This window comes from Pan paniscus, chromosome 10 (assembly GCF_029289425.2).
Source record: "Pan paniscus chromosome 10, NHGRI_mPanPan1-v2.0_pri, whole genome shotgun sequence".
NCBI classification, from domain to species: domain Eukaryota; kingdom Metazoa; phylum Chordata; class Mammalia; order Primates; family Hominidae; genus Pan; species Pan paniscus.
In genome coordinates this window covers 49857388-49878998 of record NC_073259.2, presented here as the reverse complement: position 1 = coordinate 49878998, position 21611 = coordinate 49857388, and the positions used below count along the sequence as shown (strand labels likewise).

At 36.3% G+C, this 21611-nt stretch overlaps 1 protein-coding gene across 4 annotated transcripts in view; it reads left to right on the top strand.

Annotated features, from left to right (window-relative positions):
- TMEM117 (transmembrane protein 117) overlaps window positions 1-21611 on the top strand; it is a 554287-nt gene that overhangs the window by 458967 nt on the left and 73709 nt on the right. For all 4 annotated transcript variants that reach the window (XM_003825747.4, XM_003825748.6, XM_063593086.1 and 1 more), the window contains one exon: window positions 5208-5367. In XM_003825747.4, coding sequence (XP_003825795.1) covers window positions 5208-5367 — 160 coding nt within the window. The remainder of the gene's footprint in view (window positions 1-5207; window positions 5368-21611) is intronic.

Genomic DNA, 21611 nt, shown 5'->3' with positions numbered 1-21611 from the left:
GGTCTGTATCCAGGACCACTGTTCATAAGCCTGGCAACTGGGTACAAGCCTGCCCTCTCAGACAGCCCTGATCAGTCTTGGACTTCGTATCTGAATCCAAAGCTCGAAAAAGGCACTTTTTTCCATAGATAGCTGCCAAATTATTGTTCTGTGGGAGGATATGAGTAGAGGATCTCCTATTCTGCTATCTTGCTGACTCCTAGAATAGTTCCTTCATAAATATTGTAATAGATGAGGTTTCTAATTTCTCAGCAGACACTTATTCCAAACTCCTAGACTTTCACACCTAAAAATGTGCCTCTGAATAAATATTTAATTTTACAGTATCAGTTTACATTTTTAGACCTATGAAGTAATATTAGAGTATTAATTCTTCTTAATCAACTGTCTTTACTAATGGGGGTTCCAGGTGAAAATACAGTAATGATATTAAAAATACCACAGAGCACAGGCTCTGACCAATAGAATAGACACTGGCTATAGAATTAGAGTGAGGTACTAGAGTACCCTTGTTTCACCAGAGGTTAACCAGGCAGTGCTGGATAACAGGGAGGTGAGAGGCTCTGTGAAGGAGGCTGGGGAGAAAAAGAAAGTGGGACATAAGGAAATTGGAGCCCCAACTATTTACCAACCTATACAGCCATATGAGTGCATTCCTGTAAAGTGTATATATTTATAGCATCCTTGTGGGAAATGCATTTGAAAAGCCAAGAATGATAAGAAAATACCCTTACTACCAAAAAACTTTGAATAATAATCAATATTTATTCTTCATCAAGGTTGCTATATTCCTTCTTGAAAAAAGAAATTGTGGTGATTTCATTCAGAGTTGTTTGAGGTTTCTCAAGCTCAAGAAAACAAAATCAAAAACACATAGACTTAACCTGGAGAAAATTTTGCTTAAATCCCACTATTCTTATTACATAATACTTGCAATTTCTATCTATTGAGTTATAATAATTAGTTAGAACTTCTCCCATGCTTATTTAATTCATTTGAATTTTTGTGATCAAAGTTACTCTACACCACAGCAGGAGACAATCTGTATTGTATATTTTAGAGGTCGTGAGTCAAATTCTTTTGAAAGTTTGCAATTTTAATAAAATAATGAGGTTTAATAGGAATGTTTATTTTCTAAAATTTTAAAAAATAATGTATCTTTCCATTCATGAGGAGAAAAAAAAACATAAGAAGTGTTTCTTTATATCCATTGTATTAAAGTATAACTTGCCTCAAATAAGAAATTGTGAAAAGGAAAACCGCTGAAAGACTAGATTTTGAATGTTCTCAGCACAAAAATTTTAAGTATGTGAGGTAATGGATATTTTAATTACCTTGATTGAATTATTCCAAAAGGTAAACATGTATGGAAACATCACATAATATCCTATAAATATGTATAATTATTGATTGTCAATTAAAAATAAAATAAAATATTTTTAAAGTGATGCTGAAACAATTGTATAAACTTAAATAAATAATAAAAAACTTCATATAACATGCAAAAATTAATTCAATGTGAATAGCAGATCTAAATGTAAAAAAAAATACTGCTACAAATCTTTTTATAAAAAAGGAAAACATCAGTTTATGTATTTTAACTTTGAATTGTACAATGAATTTACTGGAAGAACAACAACAAAAACCCATTAAGAGAACATTTAATAAATTAGACTATTTCAAAAATTTAAAATTTCTGCTTTTCAAAAGATACTGTTATGAATATTAAAAGGCCAGGCACAAACTAGAAGAATATATTCATAATATAAATCTGTTAAAATGGATCTTACCCAGTGCATATCAAAAACTGCCAGTTAACAATAAAAATACAAACTACCTAGTCAAAAAAAAAATGGGCAAAATGTTGAAACAGCCATTTTAGGAAAAAAGAAAAGAAAAAAAAGAAAGACGTATATATAGTCAACATCATTACTCACAAGAAGTTGCAAATTAAAGCAACGATGAGATTTCTTCCGCATCACACTCACTAGAATGATTACAATTTAAAAGACTGCAGCAAATGTGAACTAAGTTGTAGAGCAGTTGGAACTACATTGCTGGTGAGTACCTACAGTGATAAAAACCACTTTGGAAAAATGTTTAACAGTTTCTTCGTAAAGGTTCATGTATATCTATCCTCTGACTCCAAATTTCTACACCTAGACGTTTGCTCAAGACCAATAATATATGTCCACAGCAACACTTCTACAATAATATTCCTGGCAATTTAAAACATAACACCCACAACTTGAAGGAACCCAAAAGTCAATTAATAGGATAATGTATAAACAAATTGTGAAATACTCATACAAGTTGAAACTAAGCAAAGGAAGAAAGAACATTTATGCAGTCAACAAAAAGACGTTAAGGAGAAAAAGAAGCCATATATAAAATAACATTCAAAATCTAGTCTTTCAGCAATTTAAAAATATACAATGCACTATAAACTTGAGGACATTATGCTAAGTGAAACAACCCAGGCATAGAAAAACAAATACTTTGTGATCTTACTATATGTGGAATGTAAATAAATTGAACTCCTGAGAGTGGTAAGAATGATGGTTATCAGAGGCTGAGGCTGGGTGGTGAGGATGGATAAAGAAGATGTGCATCAGAGGGTACACAGTTGCAGCTAGACAGGAGGAATAAGCTTTAGCAATCTATTGCACTGAATCCACCATTACTTTTTGAAGACTTTCATTTTTTTGACACCATTGTCAAAACAATTATGTGTATGCGTGTGCATGCATCTGTTATGTGTGCATGTCTGTTTTTCTAGGCTTCCTTTCAGCTCCATTGATTTATTTGTTTATTTATCCTCAAGTAAATACTTCATTAGAGCTTTATAGGAAGGATAGAAGTAATATGGTTTGTGCTTTCCAAATTTTTTTCTAGTTTTTTGGGGGTTTGCATAGATATATTTTAGGGAAAAAACATCAATTTTTGCAAAAAGAGACACTAAGCATGTTTATTGGTATGGCTTTTAATTTATAGGTTAGTTTAGAAAAAGTGATATCTTTACAACACTGATTATAAAATCCATAAAAATTCCATATTAATTTACTGAGGTGTGCTTTATTTTATCTCAATCTTGTTTATGCATTTCAATATAAAGGGTTTTCTTCACATCTTTCTAAAAGTATGTCACTCAAAATTTTATAGTTTTTGATACTATTTTAGATGGTGTGTATAAAAGGTATTTTTCTAATATTTTCCTAATATAAACAGTCTTGACAGGAGTTAATCAATTTTGTTCATCTTTTCAAATAAAACTTTCTTCTTTGTTAATTTTATTTCAACTTCTTATTCTAGCTAATGGATTTTTTTCTTCCTTCCACTTGTTTTAATTTGCTTTGTGTTTTAGCGTTCAAACAGTTGAAATTTAAATAATTTAAAATATTTTAAAATATGAAATGTAGTAATATAGCTTTCTCTCTCTGTTTTGAATTAGCCATATTCTGAAAACTTTGATATGTGCTATATTTTTATTGATATTTACTTCGACATATTTTCATATTTTCTTAGTGATTTCTTGACACATGGATTATTTCAGTTTATTATAAAATTTTCATTTATCTGGAGATTTTCTAGATTATTACTAACTTCTTATTTAGTTCTGTGTATTCAGATAATATAGTTAATAATGTCTGTAATTTGAACTGTATAAAAATGTATTTTGTTGCCTACTGTATGATATATCTTAAGTGTGCACACCTGACAAAGATGTGTGTTATATAATTGTTAGATCTATGTCAATAAACTCAAATTGTTTTATAAAAAAAAAAAAAAAAGAGAAAAGGAAAACCAAATTTTTGGCTTAGAGGTTTACACTATGTACAATTGAAAAGAGAATTCTATGAAGATTCATATTATTTTTTATGAGTTTCAATTATTATAAGACATTAGAGGGCAAAAACGGTTTTGTTAATTGCCAAAATGAATATGTGTTCTACAATGTTATTTCACCTCTATGTTTTTTCTTCTGTTTTCCTTTATTTCCCTTTTCTTTCTTGCATTTTTATCTGATTAAATTTATTTCAAATAATTGTTTTTTTTTCTTCTTATAATTCTAAACAATATCTAGCCATCAATATAGCCCTGAAAAGCACAGGCTTAACTACATTATGGACAATTCTCTGGCAGATCAAATTTTCATCACCCACATTTCAGATCTACTTTAAAAGTCAGCATTAAAGACTAATTTGAGTATTTTTCTTATTTTTAAAAATGCTTTAGTTTCAACTAACCCTCATTGAATTCCATCTGTGTATACTTATGCAAGATTTTATGGGGGCTACAAAGATAGATAAGAGAAAATGTCAGGCTCCTAGTATCTTATCTAGCAGGGAGCAGTTGCTCTGACATGGAGAGAGGTCACTAGACCACAAGCCATGGATGATATATGTCCTATGAGAACAGGCTACATTACTGGCTTTTAGAGGTGGTCCCTGTATGGAGCTTATCAAGTCTTAGAGGTGGTGATGAGTCTGGTCTAACTATCCCTCTCTTTTGTAGAAGGATAATGGAATCCAAAGATTTCCTCACCCATTCACCATCTGCCTTATCTTCTTACACTGAATGTCCACTACCCTTGGTAAACAATGTACAGGTTTACTAAGAGCTACACACCAATGTTTTCTTGGGACACTTACTGCACTAACCAAAGTCATTTTTAATATTGTTGTTGTTAATTATTTGTTCCATAATTATTATCTTAATGTTCTTTGGGGAAAATTGCTTTTGATAGAAGGCATTTAATTTTTTTTTTTTTTTTTTGAGATGGAGTCTCGCTCTGTCACCCAGGCTGGAGTGCAGTGGCGCAATCTCGGCTCACTGCAAACTCCACCTCCCAGGTTCAAGTGATTCTCCAGCCTCAGCCTCCCAAGTAGCTGGGACTACAGGCACACACCACTGTGTTTGGCTAATTTTTTTGTATTTTTAGTAGAGACAGGGATTCACCATGTTGGACAGGCTTGTCTTGAACTCCTGACCTCAGGTGATCCACCTGCCTTGGGCTCCCAAAGTTCTGGGACTACAGGCATGAGCCACCATGCCCGGCCAACTTTTTTCATCTTCCTTTTGGCTAATATGCCTTAGGGTAGGTACTTGCCAAGGGGCAGACATTTAATACAGCACAGATAACATGCACTCTCTAGTATCTATATTTTATGCCTTATGTTCTTTAATGAGTGTCTTGTTCCTTACAGGACAGTTCTTTTTACTCTGACGTCTGTGGTTGTACTTGTGATTACAACGGACTGGATCAGCTGGGACAAGCTGAATCGGGGATTTTTGCCCAGTGATGAAGTTTCCAGAGCATTCCTTGCTTCTTTTATCTTGGTCTTTGACCTTCTTATTGTGATGCAGGTAAGTGTATTTCCCTCCCCTCAGTGAAGCTGCTGCATGCTCTGTTCCCAGTATAACAAACAATATGGCAACAGGCTCCATAAATCTAAATAAGTACAGCGTTTACAGTTACTTTTGATGGGGCCTTCTCTGTTTATATTTTCAGCTATTATACTGGGAGGGAAAGCCAATTGGACTTTTATAAGAGGGGCACCAAAAATGTATTTTATGAACATTGCAAGGTGGGCCCCTAGAAACCATATAGCACATTGGTATTTTCTGCCTAGGCTTTAGGGGGAAAAAAAACACACTCAGAAACAAAAACCAAAAATCCTTGTCATTTAGTAAATGGAAAGCTGCAGACATGAGGATTATATAAAAGCAGCAAAGCAGGGAAAAGCAATTGTCAAAGCAACTCAGGGTTTTATAGCAGTTGAAATGGAGTGATGTAAAAATTCTTTTTCTGGTTATGGAAATTGTTACTTTCTTTCAGTATTCACCAGAGATCATTCCATTTTCATGTAAACCATATTTCTGCCCTGCTTAGCAACAGATTTTTCATACAATAGCATCACACTAACCAGTGTTACTCATGTAATCTGGTGTGACTGTTTGGCGTTTTAGGACTATTCTTTTGAATGGGGCAGAAAGAGACACTAGCTATTTCTTGCTCATTAAATATCCATCCATTTGTTAGACATTTTCTTATTGCTTTCATAAGGCAATTTTTTTCCCTCCTGAGGCATTGTAAGTCACCAGACCAAAGACTACAATTACTGAAGGAATACTCCATTGTATTCTGAATTTATGTGAGATTTCACAGGATAGCAGATTGGTTTTCTCATTTCTAGAGGCAAAAAGAGGCCTTTTTGAGAGATATTCAGTGTTGTCTCAAAAGAGAATAACAGTTTATTTATTGATTTTTTTTAATTTGTTAAATAATATATCTTGGGCATTAGGTTCAAGATGGTTCTTTGAGTATATTACTACTTTAATGGATAATATTTTAAAATACACTATCATTTAAAAAAATTATTTAAAGAGGTAAAATGGAATATTTTTGTTGCATTTGAAAATTGATAAATTTCTTATTTCCTGAAATAGCAATGGAAAAAACTTTCCAATCTGACTTTGAGTTAGACAGCACTGGCAGGTTCTAGATCTGCCTGTCACTAAGCTGTAGGACGTCCCATGGGTATCTACAGAATTGAATTTTTAGCACTTATGCAATAATGTATCATGCATTACTTATATAAAGGCTATTTTTATCTTCCTCTATTTCCTAACTAATATAATTTCTCTTGTAAAATGTCCACATTGGCCAAATGGCCTACTGATACCTCTCTGAACCCATCTTAAAGTCAATGGTATTAGTAGCCCAGTAGACTGTTGTCTAATTGAATTTGCTTACATTCATATATTTGAGAGCATAAATTCTTTGATTGTCCATTACCATCCTCATGCTTCTACTCTTATTTGTGTAAGTTTTAAGTATTCTTCCAATAAGTTCACTAAAATCAAGGACTTCAAGTGGGAAAATATAACATTGTAATTTACAGATATTATAGATTCACTCAAAAACTGCTTAATAAAGACAGATGGAAGAAAGAAAGGATAGTCAGGATTTACATAGGCAGAGTCAGCAAAGGGGAAGGGAAAGACATTCTAGATGAAAAAATATCATAACAATGTAAAATGTTAATAACATGCTGAAGTGTTCAGAGAGTAGTCAGAGCACCAAATGACCGACGATGAAGAGTTTATGCTGAGGAATATTTAAGTTTGGACCATTTTGGCTACAAGTAGCAATAACCCTGCCAAGCTAATTTAATCAAAGGAGGAATGTATTGCTGCATTTTAGGGATATCCTACCCAATTCAAGAGGAGGGATGTAGTTGCCTCTAGGGACACATGAAAGCAGAGACCAGGGTGTAACAGGGAATCCAGACCTAGCATTTATTTTCCATCTCTTATCTTTTTTGTTTTTGCCTTCTCTTTTTTTTTCTCTTATTGTAAAATGGCCTTTCCAGGTTTCTCGTTCAAATAGAAGAAAATGGCTACTGCCGACACCTCAGAGGGCAATCACCCTCTAGCTGTCAGGCCTGATTCCAGATTTCCTAGGAAGGAATTGGAGAAACTCATGGGCTCAGCATGGGAGGCTATGGTGGTGAGGTCATCTGAAAGAAAAGGGGAGAGAGGTTGGGCTATAACTCCAAATTAGTAGGTTTCTAATATAAAGATGAGTAAAAAATTAGCCCCAAAATTTAGGTCTCTTAACTTCTTCTTTTCTGTCTCCCCTAACACTAAGTCAGCTCGCCAGGCCTACTGATTTATCTTTATGCCTTTAATATCATTCTTCTTTCTCATTTCCTTGCCACCATTCCAGTCTTGACTCCCCTCTATACTATTTAATCTCCTATGGATCTTCTGCCACCACACATCCACGTACCATATGCCCTATGCAGCTCTTCTTCATAACCTTCCAGTTGGAAATGTCATGTTTTACACTTCTCAGCCCTAGATATTGTCCATGACTCCTCATTGTCCGAGAGGAGAGTCCAGCCTCTGGGAGCTCTCTGAGTGCCCTCCATGGTCTGGCCCTGACTCTGTATTCTCCCACGTCTTCTATGCTCTAGTTCCACCCAGATCAACATATTTGCTGCTGGGCATTTGCCCACAGCATACTTATTCCCCAGTGTCAGGAGTCTCTTGTTCCTCTACAGATTGTGCCTTTTCTGTTCTGCTCATTTAGATCCTACCATTGGAGACCATTTCAACTTTCTCTTCATTAAAGTCATGTGATCACTTCCTCTTCAGAACTCCTGTAGCACTTTTTACCTGAACTGCAAATCAATATGTCACTTTTTCCTCATAACTCTTCATATCCCTGGAGCTTCCCAAGCAAAGTGCCTTACATGGCAGGAGTAGGCCCACAGTAATAACTGCTTGATGAGGATAAAGAAGTGACAGCTAAGCACTGAGTCATGTGTAAACTGTATCCCTCTTTGTGAGCATCATGTAGAAGTTGTAGGAACTAGTACATGTGGTAAGAGAGTTAATTTAAGGAAACAGAGCCCCAGAAAGCATATGTACTCAAGACATTTGAAAATATATAAGACAAATATCCTAACAAGTTCACAACCAACTAAACTGTGTTCTAATTCATCCCATATTTACATATTCCAGATGAAAGAAAAATAAAGAAGTAAAATTAGTGTCACTAAAACACCTGTCCTTATTAGAATTATTTAAATGATTTGAAAGCAGTTGATCCTAGGTTTTCTATTGGTAGGAAAATTCCACTTATACTATAGAAAGGTATTGTAATTTTTTTTTTTTTCTGAGATGGAGTTTCACTCTTGTTGCCCAGGCTGGAGTGCAATGGCGTGATCTCGGCTCACTGCAACCTCCGACTCCTGGGTTCAAGCGATTCTCCTGCCTCAGCCTCCCAGGTAGCTGGGATTACAGGCATGCACCACCATACCTGGCTAATTTTGTATTTTTTTTTTTAGTAGAGATGGGGTTTCTCTATGTTGGTCAGGCTGGTCCCGAACTCCCAACCTCAGGTGATCCGCCCACCTCAGCCTCCCAAAGTGCTGGGATTACAGGCATGAGCCACCATGCCCAGCTGGTATTGTAATTTTTTTTAAAAAGAAACCATTAGAATTTGGTGCTACTTTTGTAAAGTTCTTTTTATTATTTTTAATAAAATTAGCAGGCCAGTTCTGAATACTTTTAGAGAAAGTAAATCATTAATTTTTATAGATATTTACTAAATAGGATTTTTCTACCTTTATTGTTGTATCACATTTTTCTGTGGTTTTAGTAAACTCACTAGAACTAGGGCATAAACAGATACCAGCAAAGTGTAACGTGACTCACACATGCTACGTACAGGACACAAGAAATAAATTGTAGAGAAAACATTCTTCTAAGGAAAACTTTATCTCAGTTTCTGTTAAGTATTTGTAATTATGTCATTTGATTTATATATATCCCTCTATTTCTTTGCATAAGTATTTGACTTGTAGCATATCCCACCCACCTTTCTTCTTTGCTAGGTTAAGGAAAAGATTCAGGTAATGGATATCCTAAAAGTGCTGACTTCACCACTACACAATCTATCCATGTATGAAAATTACACTTGTACCCCATAAATTTACACAATTTTTAAAAAAAGAGTTAAAATATGTTTGTAAACAAAGGAAAAAAGTGGGACAAATGGAGCAAAATATCCAGATAGAACCTTCCAGTGATCATCCCCCTATAGGAGCATGAAATTTAACAATTCATATAAGAAAGCACCTCCATAAGAACCAAAAATCAGATGAATGATCACAGTGCTTGGTTTTAACATTATATTAGGAAAGAGGCACTGAAGAGTGTAAGAGAGACAGTCTTGAATTGCTGATACCTCTCTTCCCCCATCCCCCAGCAGTGGCCACGTGGCACAGAATCTATGTGCTTAGGGGAGGGAGGAGAGCACAGTGACTATGGGACTTTGCATTGGAACTTAGTGCTGCCTGTCATAGCAGAATGCAACACAGGGCAAAATTCAGCTGGCACACATAGAGAGCATCTAGACCAGCCCTAGCCAGAGGGGAATTTCTGGTAGCCTCCCAACTGCAGGCTAAAGTGCTTTGGGATCCCAAATAAATTTGAAAGGCAGTCTAGGCCACAAGGACTTGGAATTTCTTGGCTAGTCCTTGTGCTGTGCTGAGCTTGGAGGCAGTAGACTTTGTGTCATGCGACCTAGTGAGACACCAGCCAGGGTAGCCAAGGGAGTGCTTGAACCACTCCTTCTTCAATCCCTAGTAGTGCAGCTCACAGCTCCAGGACAGACTCCTTTCCTCTGCTTCAGGAGAGGAGAGCAGACAGTAAAGAGGACTTTGTCTTGCAACTTGGATACTAGCTTACCACAGTAGAATAGGGCACCAGACAGAGTCCTGAGGCCCCTATTTCAGGTTCTACCTCTGGACAACATTTCTGGGCCAGAAGGGAACCCACTGACTTGAAGGGAAGGACTCAGTTCTGGCAAGATTAATCACCCATTGTCTAAAGGGCCCTTGGGCCTTAAATGAACATAAGGAGTAGCTAGGCAGTACTCACTGCAGCCTTGAGTGACATCCAGAGCCATGTTGGTTTCAGGTGAAACCCAAACATCCCCACCTGTGGTGGCCATGGCGAGATATTCCTTCTACTTGAGGAAAGCAGAGTGAAGAGTAAAGGGAACTTTGTCTTGCAGCTTGGGTACCAGCTCAGCCGCAGTGGGGTAGAGCACAGAGTTGGCTCCTGAGGTTCCTGACTCCAGGCCTTGGCTCCTAGATGACACATCTGGACTCATCCTGGGCCAGAGGGGAGCCCATTCTTGAAAGGAGAGAGCCAGGCCTGGCAGTATATACCATAAGCTGACTAAACAGCCATTGGATCTTGTGTGAACATCAGCAGTAGCCAGGCAGTATTTGCCATGGGCCTGGGGCAGTGGTAACCATGAGGAAAGACTCTTCCTTCTTGACATTGGCTTTGGCAAAGAATTTATGACTAAGTCCCCAAAAGCAATTGCAACAAAAACAAAAATTGACAAGTGAGACCTAATTAAACAAAAGAGCTTTTGTACAGAAAAAGAAATAGGAGAGTAAAAAGACAACCCACAGTATTGGAGAAAATATCTGCAAACTATACATCCAACAGAGGTCTAATATCTAGAATTTAAAAGATACTTAAACAACTCAACAAGCAAAAAACAGATAATCCCATCTAAAATTGGGCAAAAGAACATGAACAGACACTTCTCAAAAAAAAAAAGACAAGCAGCCAACAAGCATATGAAAAAATGCTCATCATCACTAATCATCAGATAAATGCAAATCAAAACTGAATGACATACCATCTCACAGCTGTCAGTCTGACCTATTATAAAAAAGATTAAAAAGAATAACAGATGCTGGCAAGGCTGCAGAGAAAAGGGAATGCTTATGCACTAATGGTGGGAATGTAAATTGTTCAACCACTGTGGAAAGCAGTTTGGAGATCTCTCAAACAGCTTAAACAGAACTAGCATTCAACCCAGCAATCCCATTACTGAGTATATACCCAAAGGAAAAGAAGTTGTTCTACCAAAAAGACACATGCACACATATGTTCATCCAGCCTAGGTGCCCATCAACAGTGGATCAGATAAAGAAAATGTGGTACCTGAACACCATGGCATACTATACAGCCATGAAAAAGAATGAAATGATGTCCTTTACAGCAACATGGATTCATCTGGAGACCATCATCCTAAGTGAATTAACAGAGGAACAGAAAACCAAATACCACATGTTCTCATTTATAAATGAGAGCTAAACATTGAGTACAGGTGAACATAAAAACAGGTACTACAGACACTGGGGACTACTGGAGAGGGTAGAAGGGGAGAGGGGAATGGACTGAAAAACTACCCATCAGGTACTATGCTCTCTCCTGGGCAACAGGGCCATCCATACCCCAATTCTTAGCATCACATAATATACCCATGTAACAAACCTGCACTTGGACCCCCTGAGTCTATAATAAAATTGGAAATTATTTTAAAAAGAAAAAGAAAAAAATGGAAAGTAGATGATAAACCTAGCAGAAATCTACTCGTATTTCTATATCAATAAATACAAATATATGTGTGCCTATATACATAGATATGTGTGTGCAGGTGTGTGTGTAATATCTTAGATTTATGTGCATCAAGTTCATAACAGAAGCTGAATAGAGGAGAGACTATTAAAAAAAGAACGTTTCAAAGATCAAGTTTTGGATCCTTATACTATTGATATCTTTCAATACTTCTCTCTCCTGTAATTTATCTAAGTACCTGCTTGTCACCTGTGTACATACATACCTCCTATAATGTGTAAGCTCCTTGAGGAGAGGAAATGTTTTATCAATTTTTTCATTCCCACAGCATGGTTAGTGCATTACAGTTTTACCATAAATATTTTGCTTTGTGAAAGAGTAAAGGAATTAATGTAACATTATTTCACATGCACCAAATAATGTGATTTTTCAAGAGGTGAAATACCAGCAGCAGGAGAATGAACTATCAATAATATTACATTTGGTCATTTTCACTGAAGTATGATCTTACAGTAATTAACTATCTAAATATAAATCTGAATAAATTGCAGTTAGGTGTTAAAAAGCACTCTGTGGTATAGTCAAAAGGCACTTGGAGAGAAGTGATATTTCCTGAAAAGCAATTGTTAATGCACTGAAAAAATAATCATGAAAATTGCATTCCACAAACATTTCACCATGTAACAGATTTAAAGTGTGTTTGTATTCTGTTTTGTGCCTGGCTCTAAGAAGTAGGTTGACTACTTTAAAAATAGACATTGTGACTCTTGATAGACTTTATTTTAAAACCCCATTGACCTGACGTTAGTACAGCATTTCTTTTGAGGTCACAGTTGTGGAAAGTGGATTCAGTCATTTCAGAGCATATGGCAGAGCAACAAGCATAAACCTATGTTAATTAAATAGTCATGGTGTTTTAACAAGTTGGAATATATTTTCAAGATAAGTTATTCCAACTGATTACATTTACAGGCTACTTAGAAAGAAAGATTTGTTTAAATGTTTGTCCACTAGATTTAACATCTCCTTGAGCTTTGGGAGTATTTTCTATAACTTCTTCAAACTATTTTAAGTTCCTCTTTACATGTGTTTAACATCTTCATTTTTCCTTACTAAAGGAAAAATACTATTTGAAAACACAATAGTGCTGGCTTCTGTTATAGGGTCCCAAGTGGTGACGTGGAATAAAGGGCTTATCACTTAGGTAATACCTGGATTAACCATAAATGCCTACTCTCCTCATGGTATGTGCTTAAGGGATTAAATCTCAACTTTATTTACTCTCACTTCCCTCATTACTGCTAGTACAGTGGGGAGACAGACTGTTCAGGGAGAATCACGGAGGAGGACTGCATTATGTTTATTAGCAGTCCTGGCAACAGATCTCCAAATAGTAGACAGACTTAACACGGTGAGTTTGTCCATACAGAAGGAAGGAGTCCAGCCAAGTGGGTAGTCTGCATGAAGTGCCAAGGAGGATGTCCTAACAGGTGGCCCATGGTATCAGAGGAATTTGGCAGAAGGTAATAGTGAGCTGGAAGCATTGGGTTTATCAGGCAAAAACTTTTAGGATTCAATCATGGGTACTGGAGTGACAAACGCATTCACTTGAAAATGAAACTAATAGTCTGGTTAGCATATGATATAGATGACAGTTGAAACTGATAGTAAATTCTGTGAGGGATTATCGTGAGCGGGAGAGATCACTCAGCTTTTTATGTATAACATGGAAAGAATGTAGTTTGAAGGAATTATAAGATTTGGTTAAGTAAGTGGAAAATAGAGACATTCAAGTTTTATCCCAATTTAAAGTAAAATGCTTCGGTCCCTGAGGTATTCGTTTAAAAGAGAGCTAGAACATGATTTAAAAAACTGGAAAGATATAAATTCTATACTACTGCAGATGGGCAGGAATTTTTTCAAAGCCATCCTGAAGCAGCAAGATATAACTCATTTGCATTTGTATTTTTCCAATGAATGTGCTTTTTCTTATAATTAGAGCTTGACCATCGCTCTGAAAAGAATATTTCAGCCCTATCCCTCACTCTCATCTTTGCATGTGTGTCAAGGTTGGCCCTGGAAGTCCTGTGTAGTAGTTGCTACTTGTCATTGTCTCACTTGTACCCAGTAAAAAAAAGTGCAGCATTGAAGACTGACACATTCAGCCATGCTATTGGCACCCAAACTCAGAGCACGGCTGTACTTCAGGTCAGAATTGTATAGGTGATGCTAAATGCAAGCTATGGTGCAAGCTTTTCCCAGATCTGATGGACTGATTCTTTGTAACTTTTTTTTTTTTTTTTTTTTTTGAGACAGACTCTTGCTCTGTCGCCCAGGCTGGAGTGCAGTGGCGCCATCTCGGCTCGCTGCAAGCTCCGCCTCCCGGGTTCACGCCATTCTCCTGCTTCAGGCTTCCCAGTAGCTGGGACTACAGGCGCCCGCCACCGCGCCGGGCTAATTTTTTGTATTTTTAGTAGAGACGGGGTTTCACCGTGTTAGTCAGGATGGTCTCGAGCTCCTGACGTTGTGATCCGCCCACCTCGGCCTCCCAAAGTGCTGGGATTATAGACGTCAGCCACTGCGCCCGGCCTGTAACTATTTTTAATGGATGCTGTCGGGGATATGAAGTATTTCTATGGGCTCCTCTATGAGCTTTTTAAGTTACAATGATAAAGCTAAGGAACAAATTACAAAAGAACTTTGTAGGCAATGGAATCATGGAAGCCAGTATAACAATCCTCTATAATTCAGAGCATTCATTTTAAACTCATGCCTAAAATAAGAAATGAAAAAGAGCTATTGTTAGAGCGACAAGTTCATTAATATCATGAAGTCATGAAATTTTAGAGCAGGAGGAAAATTTAGGATCACTTTTTCATATCTTGAGTTTTACAGCTGAAGCCCAGGGAGGTTCTTTAATTTGCCTAAGGTCATAAAGTCAGTCAGTGGCAGGACCTGATGTAGAAGCTGGGTCTTCTGACCCTCTACCCACTACCCCAACGGGCAGTTTCTAAGTCAAGGTTTATTAACTCTGGAGTTGGACGTGAAGAGGCACGTTGGAGAATGTTGTCCAAGAGGCTCAGTGTCAAGTCTAGTTAGATTAAATATGGAATCCAGTAACAGGAGACCATAATGAGAACACTGCACAGTGAAATGAGGAACAAGCTACTAAGATGGGCAGAATGGTGCAATGAAAACACTACTGGACTAAAAAGACAGGAGTTGAGGGAGAGAAGAAGGCAGAAAAACTAAAAGGCCAACATTCATTGAGCACTTAATATGTACTGGGCACTGTCCTGGATGCTCAGATGTACTTTATTTCATTTAATCTTACAAAACTTTCCAATAAGGATAATATTATTAATATTATTTATAATTTTACAAATGAGAAGAAAATGGGAATTTCCTAAGGCACACTGATACAGTCTGGATTCAGCAGAATGAGAATTTAAAAAAAAAAAAAAAACAGATCTGTCTGACTTCAAAGACCATACTTTTTTTCATAACTTGTTTTACTGTTGTGCATATAAAATGGAATAATATGCTGTATACAAAGTTGAAAACAAAGCACATTGCAGGTGATAGGAAGTTTAGTGAATGACGGGAACACTCTTGCAATAGACTAAAGTCAGGGCTGCATAGTTCTTAGTGGCAGTGTGACCTTAGTTAAGTCAGCTTGTTTCTAGGAATCCACTTTTCTTGTTGATAGCATGACAGTTTTTTCCTTCCTCTTGTTACAAGATTTTTTTGTGATGGTCAATTTTTTTTAAGTGCTTGAAGTATGATGTTTTTGCATGTCAAAAGTACATAATGTGGATAGAAGAAAATTAATTTAGTTGAAAAATGTTTCAGTTTTTCTTTGAATTACAATTGATCATTCAGACCTTTGGTTTTAACTAAGAAAAACTATAGTAATATGACAGTATATAAAGAATTTGGAGTAGGAGAAACAATGTAGCCATAACCTACAAATAGAGGCATACTCTAAGGCAGTGATTCTCACTGTTATCTGATGATAAGAATCACTGGGGGCAGGGCACAGTGGCTCATGCCTCTAATCCCAGCACTTTGGGAGGCCGAGGCGGGTGGATCACCTGAGGTCGGGAGTTCAAGACCAGCCTGATCAACATGGAGAAACCCCATCTCTACTAAAAATACAAAATTAGCCAGGTGTGGTGGCATATGCCTATAATTCCAGCTACTCTGGAGGCTGAGGCAGGAGAATAGTTTGAACCCTGGAGGCGGAGGTTGGGGTGAGCTGAGATTGCGCCATTGCACTGCAGCCTGAGCAACAAGAGCGAAACTCCGTCTCTCACAAGCACACAAAATAATCACCGGAACCTTTACAGAGATGTGAGTTCTCTGGATCAGAAGAGCTCCAGGAGTTTCTTGTTTAGTAAGTGGGTAATGGTGCCTGGGATATATGTTCCTTTAAATCATTACAGATGATTCTTGCAATCATAGTTACCTGCATTAGAAGCACCTGGATTCTGCTTAAAAATGCAGATTCTTGGGTCTTCCTCTTACATCTAGTAGTATGAGAATCACTAGGGGATTCTGCCTGGAAATACGAGTTTAAAATTAGACTATGATTTCTCAGCTCTCATGTAACTCTGGTAATAAGTGAATGTTTGCTATTGCTTTGATCAGATAGCTGTACATGACAGAACTGCAAGAAAATTCTAAACTGCTAGATGATAGTCTCAGTTTATTGCATTTGAAGATGTTTGGGGAATTGTTCAGAATTTTGAATTTCTCCTATAAAACTATATCACTACTGTTGTGTATTTGTGGAAAGCTGAAAAATAAAACTAAATATATTCTGGATACATATTTCTCTAATTTTTATGTGTGTATATATATATGTATATACATATATGTATGCTGAAAACGATATTTGTATCTGAGAGATTACCGTTTGTTCAACCTTTGATTTCAGTAGCTGAGTACATTCATTTGGCAAGTCGAATAAGGTCTAAAGCAGAGAAACAGCAGGAAATCAAGGAGGTACATATATCTCAGTTTTATAACAAAATAAATTTACACACAAAAATGTGTCTAGAAAAAAGATAAGTAGTTGTTTATAATCCCTTCCTGGGCCTTCTAAAGAGGGTGAATGCCAAGAAAGATCTTTTGTTTTAATGAATAGGGTGGTGGGTGTAGATGCAAACTGGAGAAGCTCAGGAACCTAGTTGAGTATTCCTGCCTATGCAGAAGGTTGAGAAGACTTGTTATGGGGAAAGAAAGAGGGAGGACGTAGAGATGACAGCTGCCACAGCCAACAGAAATTGTAACAGAGAGGATTTTCAAAACAATTTTGCTGTATTGTACATAATGTTACATCTTACATCCAGCTTCAGCTTCCCAATAAATTTTCAGTTAATATTAAATATATATGTATATATGTGTATATATGTATATATGTATATATGTATATATGTATATATGTATATATATGTATATATGTGTATATATGTATATATGTGTATATATGTATATATGTGTATATATGTATATATGTGTATATGTGTATATATGTATATATGTGTATATATATGTATATATATATGTGTATATATATTTATATTTTTCCTCTCATTCTTTTGGCATTTGATGGCCAGGTCAATCCTCCTCTTTACATGCCAGATGGGTTTCTGGGCAAGAGCCAGGGGAAGGAAAAGGTCATGGAGGCCAAGGTACATTATTTTTCTTAATAATTTCAACTTTTATTTTAGATTCAGGAGGTACTTGTGCAGGTTTGTTACATGAGTATATTGTGTGATGCTGATGTTGATGAATGATCCTATGAATGATCATAGGATGATGATCCTATCATCTGTGGTGTGCATCATCCTATCACCTAGGTAGTGAGCATAGTACCCAATAAGTAGTTTTTCAGTTTTTCAGCCCTTGTCCCTTCCCTTCCCTCTCTAGTAATCCCCAATATCTCTTGTTGCCATCTTTATGTTCATATGTACCCAATGTTTAGCTCCCACTTATAAGTGAGAACATGCAGGATTTGGTTTTCTGTTCCTATGTTAATTTACTTAGGATGACGGCCTTCAGATGAATCTATGTTGCTGCAAAGGACATGATTTTGTTCTTTTTCATGGCTGTGTAATATTCCAGGGTGTACATGCATCACATTTTCTTTATCCAATCCACCGCTGTTGGGCCCTTAGATTGATTCCATGTCTTTTGCTATTGTGAATAGCTCTGTGATACATATGTGAGTGCACATGTCTTTTTGGTGATCGAATGATTTATTTTTTATTGAGTATATACCCAGTGATACGATTGCTGAGTTGAATGGCAGTTCTGTTTAAGTTCCTTGAGAAATCTCCAAACTGCTTTCCAAAGGGGCTGAACTAATTTACATTCCTACCGTCAGTACATAAACATTCCCTTTTCTCTGCAGCCTCATCAGCATCTGTTATTTATTTTTATAACAGCCATTCTGACAGATGTGAGATGGTATGTCATTGTGGTTTTGATTTGCATTTCTCTGATGATTAGTGATGATGAGCATTTTTTCATATGCTTGTTAGCTCCTTGTATGTCTTTTGTTTTTGAGAAGTGTCTGTTCATGTTCTTTTGCCCACTTTTAGATGAGATTATATGTGTTTTGCTTGTTAAGTTGTTTAAGTATATTACAGATTCTGGATATTAAACCTCTGTTGGATGCATAGTTTGCAGATATTTTCTCCAATACTGTGAGCTGTCTGTTTACTCTGCTTTTCATTTTGCTGTACGAAAGCTCTTTATTTAATTAGGTCTCACTTGTCAATTTTTGGCCTTGTTGCAGTTGCTTTTGAGGACTTAGTCATAAGTTCTTTGCCAATCCTGTTATCTACAATGTTATTTTCTAGGTTTTCTTTTATGATTTTTATAGCTTGAGATTTTACATTTAAATCTTTAATCCCATCTTGAGTTAGTTTTTCTATATGGTGAAAAGTAGGGGGACAGTTTCATTCTTCTGCATATGACTATCCAGTTATCTCAGCACCATTTATTACATATGGAGTTCTTTCCTTATTGCTTATTTTTGTTGACTTTGTCAAAGGTCAGATGGCTGTAGGTGTGCAGCTTGTTTCTGGGTTCACTTTTCAGATCTATTATTCTGTCTGTCTGTTTTTGTACCAATATCATGCTATTTTGATTACTGTAGCCATGTAGTGTAGTTTGAAGTCAGGTAGTGTGATGCCTCTGGCTTTGTTCTTTTTGCTTAGCATTGCTTTGGCTATTCAGGCTCTCTTTTGGTTCAATATGAGTTTTAGAATAATTTTTTATAATTCTGTGAAAAAAGACATTGATAGTTTGAAGGAATAGTGTTGAATCTACAGATTACTTTGAGCAGTATGGACGTTTTAATGACATTAATTCTTTCAGTCTGTGAGCATGGAATGTTTTTCCATTTGTGTCATCTCTGATTTTTTTCAGCAGTGTTTTGTAGTTCTCCTTGTAGAGATATTTTATATCCTTAGTTGGTTGTATTCCTAGTTACTTTTTTGTGTGGGTGGGTATTGTAAGTGAGATTATGTTCTTGATTTGGCTCTCAGCTTGAACCTCTTTGGTGTATAGAAATGGTACTGATTTTTATATGCTCATTTTGTGTCCTGAAACTTTACTAAAGTTGTTTATCTGGTCTAGGAGCCTTTGGCAGAGGCTTTAGGGTTTTCTAGGCATAGAATCATATTGTCTGCAAAACTGAGATAGTTTGACTTGCTCTTTTCCTATTGATGCGTTTTATTCTTTCTCTTGCCTGATTGCTCTGGCTAGGACTTCCAACACTATGTTGAATAGGGTTGGTAACAGCATCCTTATCTTGTTCCTGTTCTCATGGGGAATACTTCCAGCTTTTGCCCAGTCAGAATGATGTTGACTGTAGATTTTTTATAGATGACTCTTATTTTTTTGATGTATGTTCCTTCAAGGGCTTGTTTGTTGAGGTTTTATAATGAAGGGAGGTTGGATTTTATCAAAAGCCTTTTATACTTCTATTAAGATGATCGTACAGTTTTGGTTTTTAATTCTGGTTTTGTGGTGAATCACATTTATTTAGTTTTGTGTGTTGAACCAACTGGCATCTCAGGAATAAAGCCTACTTGATTGTGGTGACTTAACTTTTTGATATGCTGCTGGATTTCATTTGGCAGTTTTTTTCTTTTTTTGAGGATTTTTGTGTCTATGTTTATCAGGGATATTGGCCTGTAGTTTCTTCTTCTTCTTTTTTTTTTTTTTTTTAAGACAAAGTCTCACTCTGTCGCCAAGGTTGGAGTGCAGTGGCGCAATCTCAGCTCACTGCAACCTCTGCCTCCTGGGTTCAAGGGATTCTCCTGCCTCAGCCTCCTGAGTAGCTGGGACTACAGGCTAGTTTTCTTTTTACATTGCGCCTTTATCAGTTTATGGTATCAGGGTGATACTAGCTTCATAGTATGAGTTAGGCAGGAGCCCATCCTCCTCCATTTTTTGAAATAGTTTCAATAGAATTAGTACGAGCTCTTCTCTGTACATGTAGTAAAATTCAGCTGTGAATCCATCTGATCCAGAGCTTTTTTGTATGTAGGTTTTTTTGACTAATTCAATTTTGTAACTGGGTATTGGTATGTTCAATGTTTCAATTTCTTCCTGATTCACTGTTGGGGCTTGTGTGTTTCCAGGAATTTATCCATTTCTTCTAGAGTTTCTAGTTTGTGTGCATAGAGGTGTTCATAATATTCTCTGAGAATCTTTTGTGTTTCTGTGGAATTGGTTGTAATATCACCTTTGTTGTTTCAAATTGCACGTTTTTGGATCTTCTCTTTTTTTTGTTAATCTAGCTAGCAGTCTATCTGTCTTGTTTCGTCTTTCAGAGAGCCAACTTTTGGGTTCATTGATGCTTTGTATGGATTTTGGGGTCTGAATTTCATTCAATTCTGCTCTTATTTTAATAATTTCTTTTCTTCTGCTAGCTTTGGAGTTAGTTTATTCTTATTTTTCTAGTTCCTCTAGTTGTGATACCAAATTGTAAATTTGAGATCTTCCTAACTTCTTGAAGTAGATGTTTAGAGCTATAAATTTTCCTGTCAACACTGTTTTTGCTTCATCCAAGAGATTTTGCTATGTTGTGTTGACTGTTCGTTTCTTTCAAAGAATTTTTTACTTTCTGCCTTAAATTCATTGTTTACCCAAAAATTGTTCAGAGAAAAGTAGTTTAATTTCCAAGTAATTGTGTGGTTTTCAGATACCTTCTTGGTTTTGATTTTATTTGTATTCCACTGTGGTCAGAGCATATGCTGGGTATGATTTCTATTTTTTCTAATCTGTTGAGACTTGCTTTATGGCTGAGCACTATTGTGTGGTGGGCTAAGGCTTTTCATAGATATAGGAGTACTTGTATTATTAATGTGGGTGCTCCAATGTTGGGTGCACATATACTTAGGATTATTAAATCTTCTTGTTGAATTGAACCTTTCATCATTATATAATGTCCTTCTTTTCCCTATTTTATTATTGCTGGCTTAAAGTCTGTTTTATCTGATATAAAAATAGCAATGATATAAAAATAGCAACCCCTATTCTTTTTTGTTTTCCATTTTCATGATAGATCTTTCTTTCTCCAGTTCTTTACTTTGAGCCTGTAAGTGTCATTTCCTGTGAGAGGGGTCTCTGGA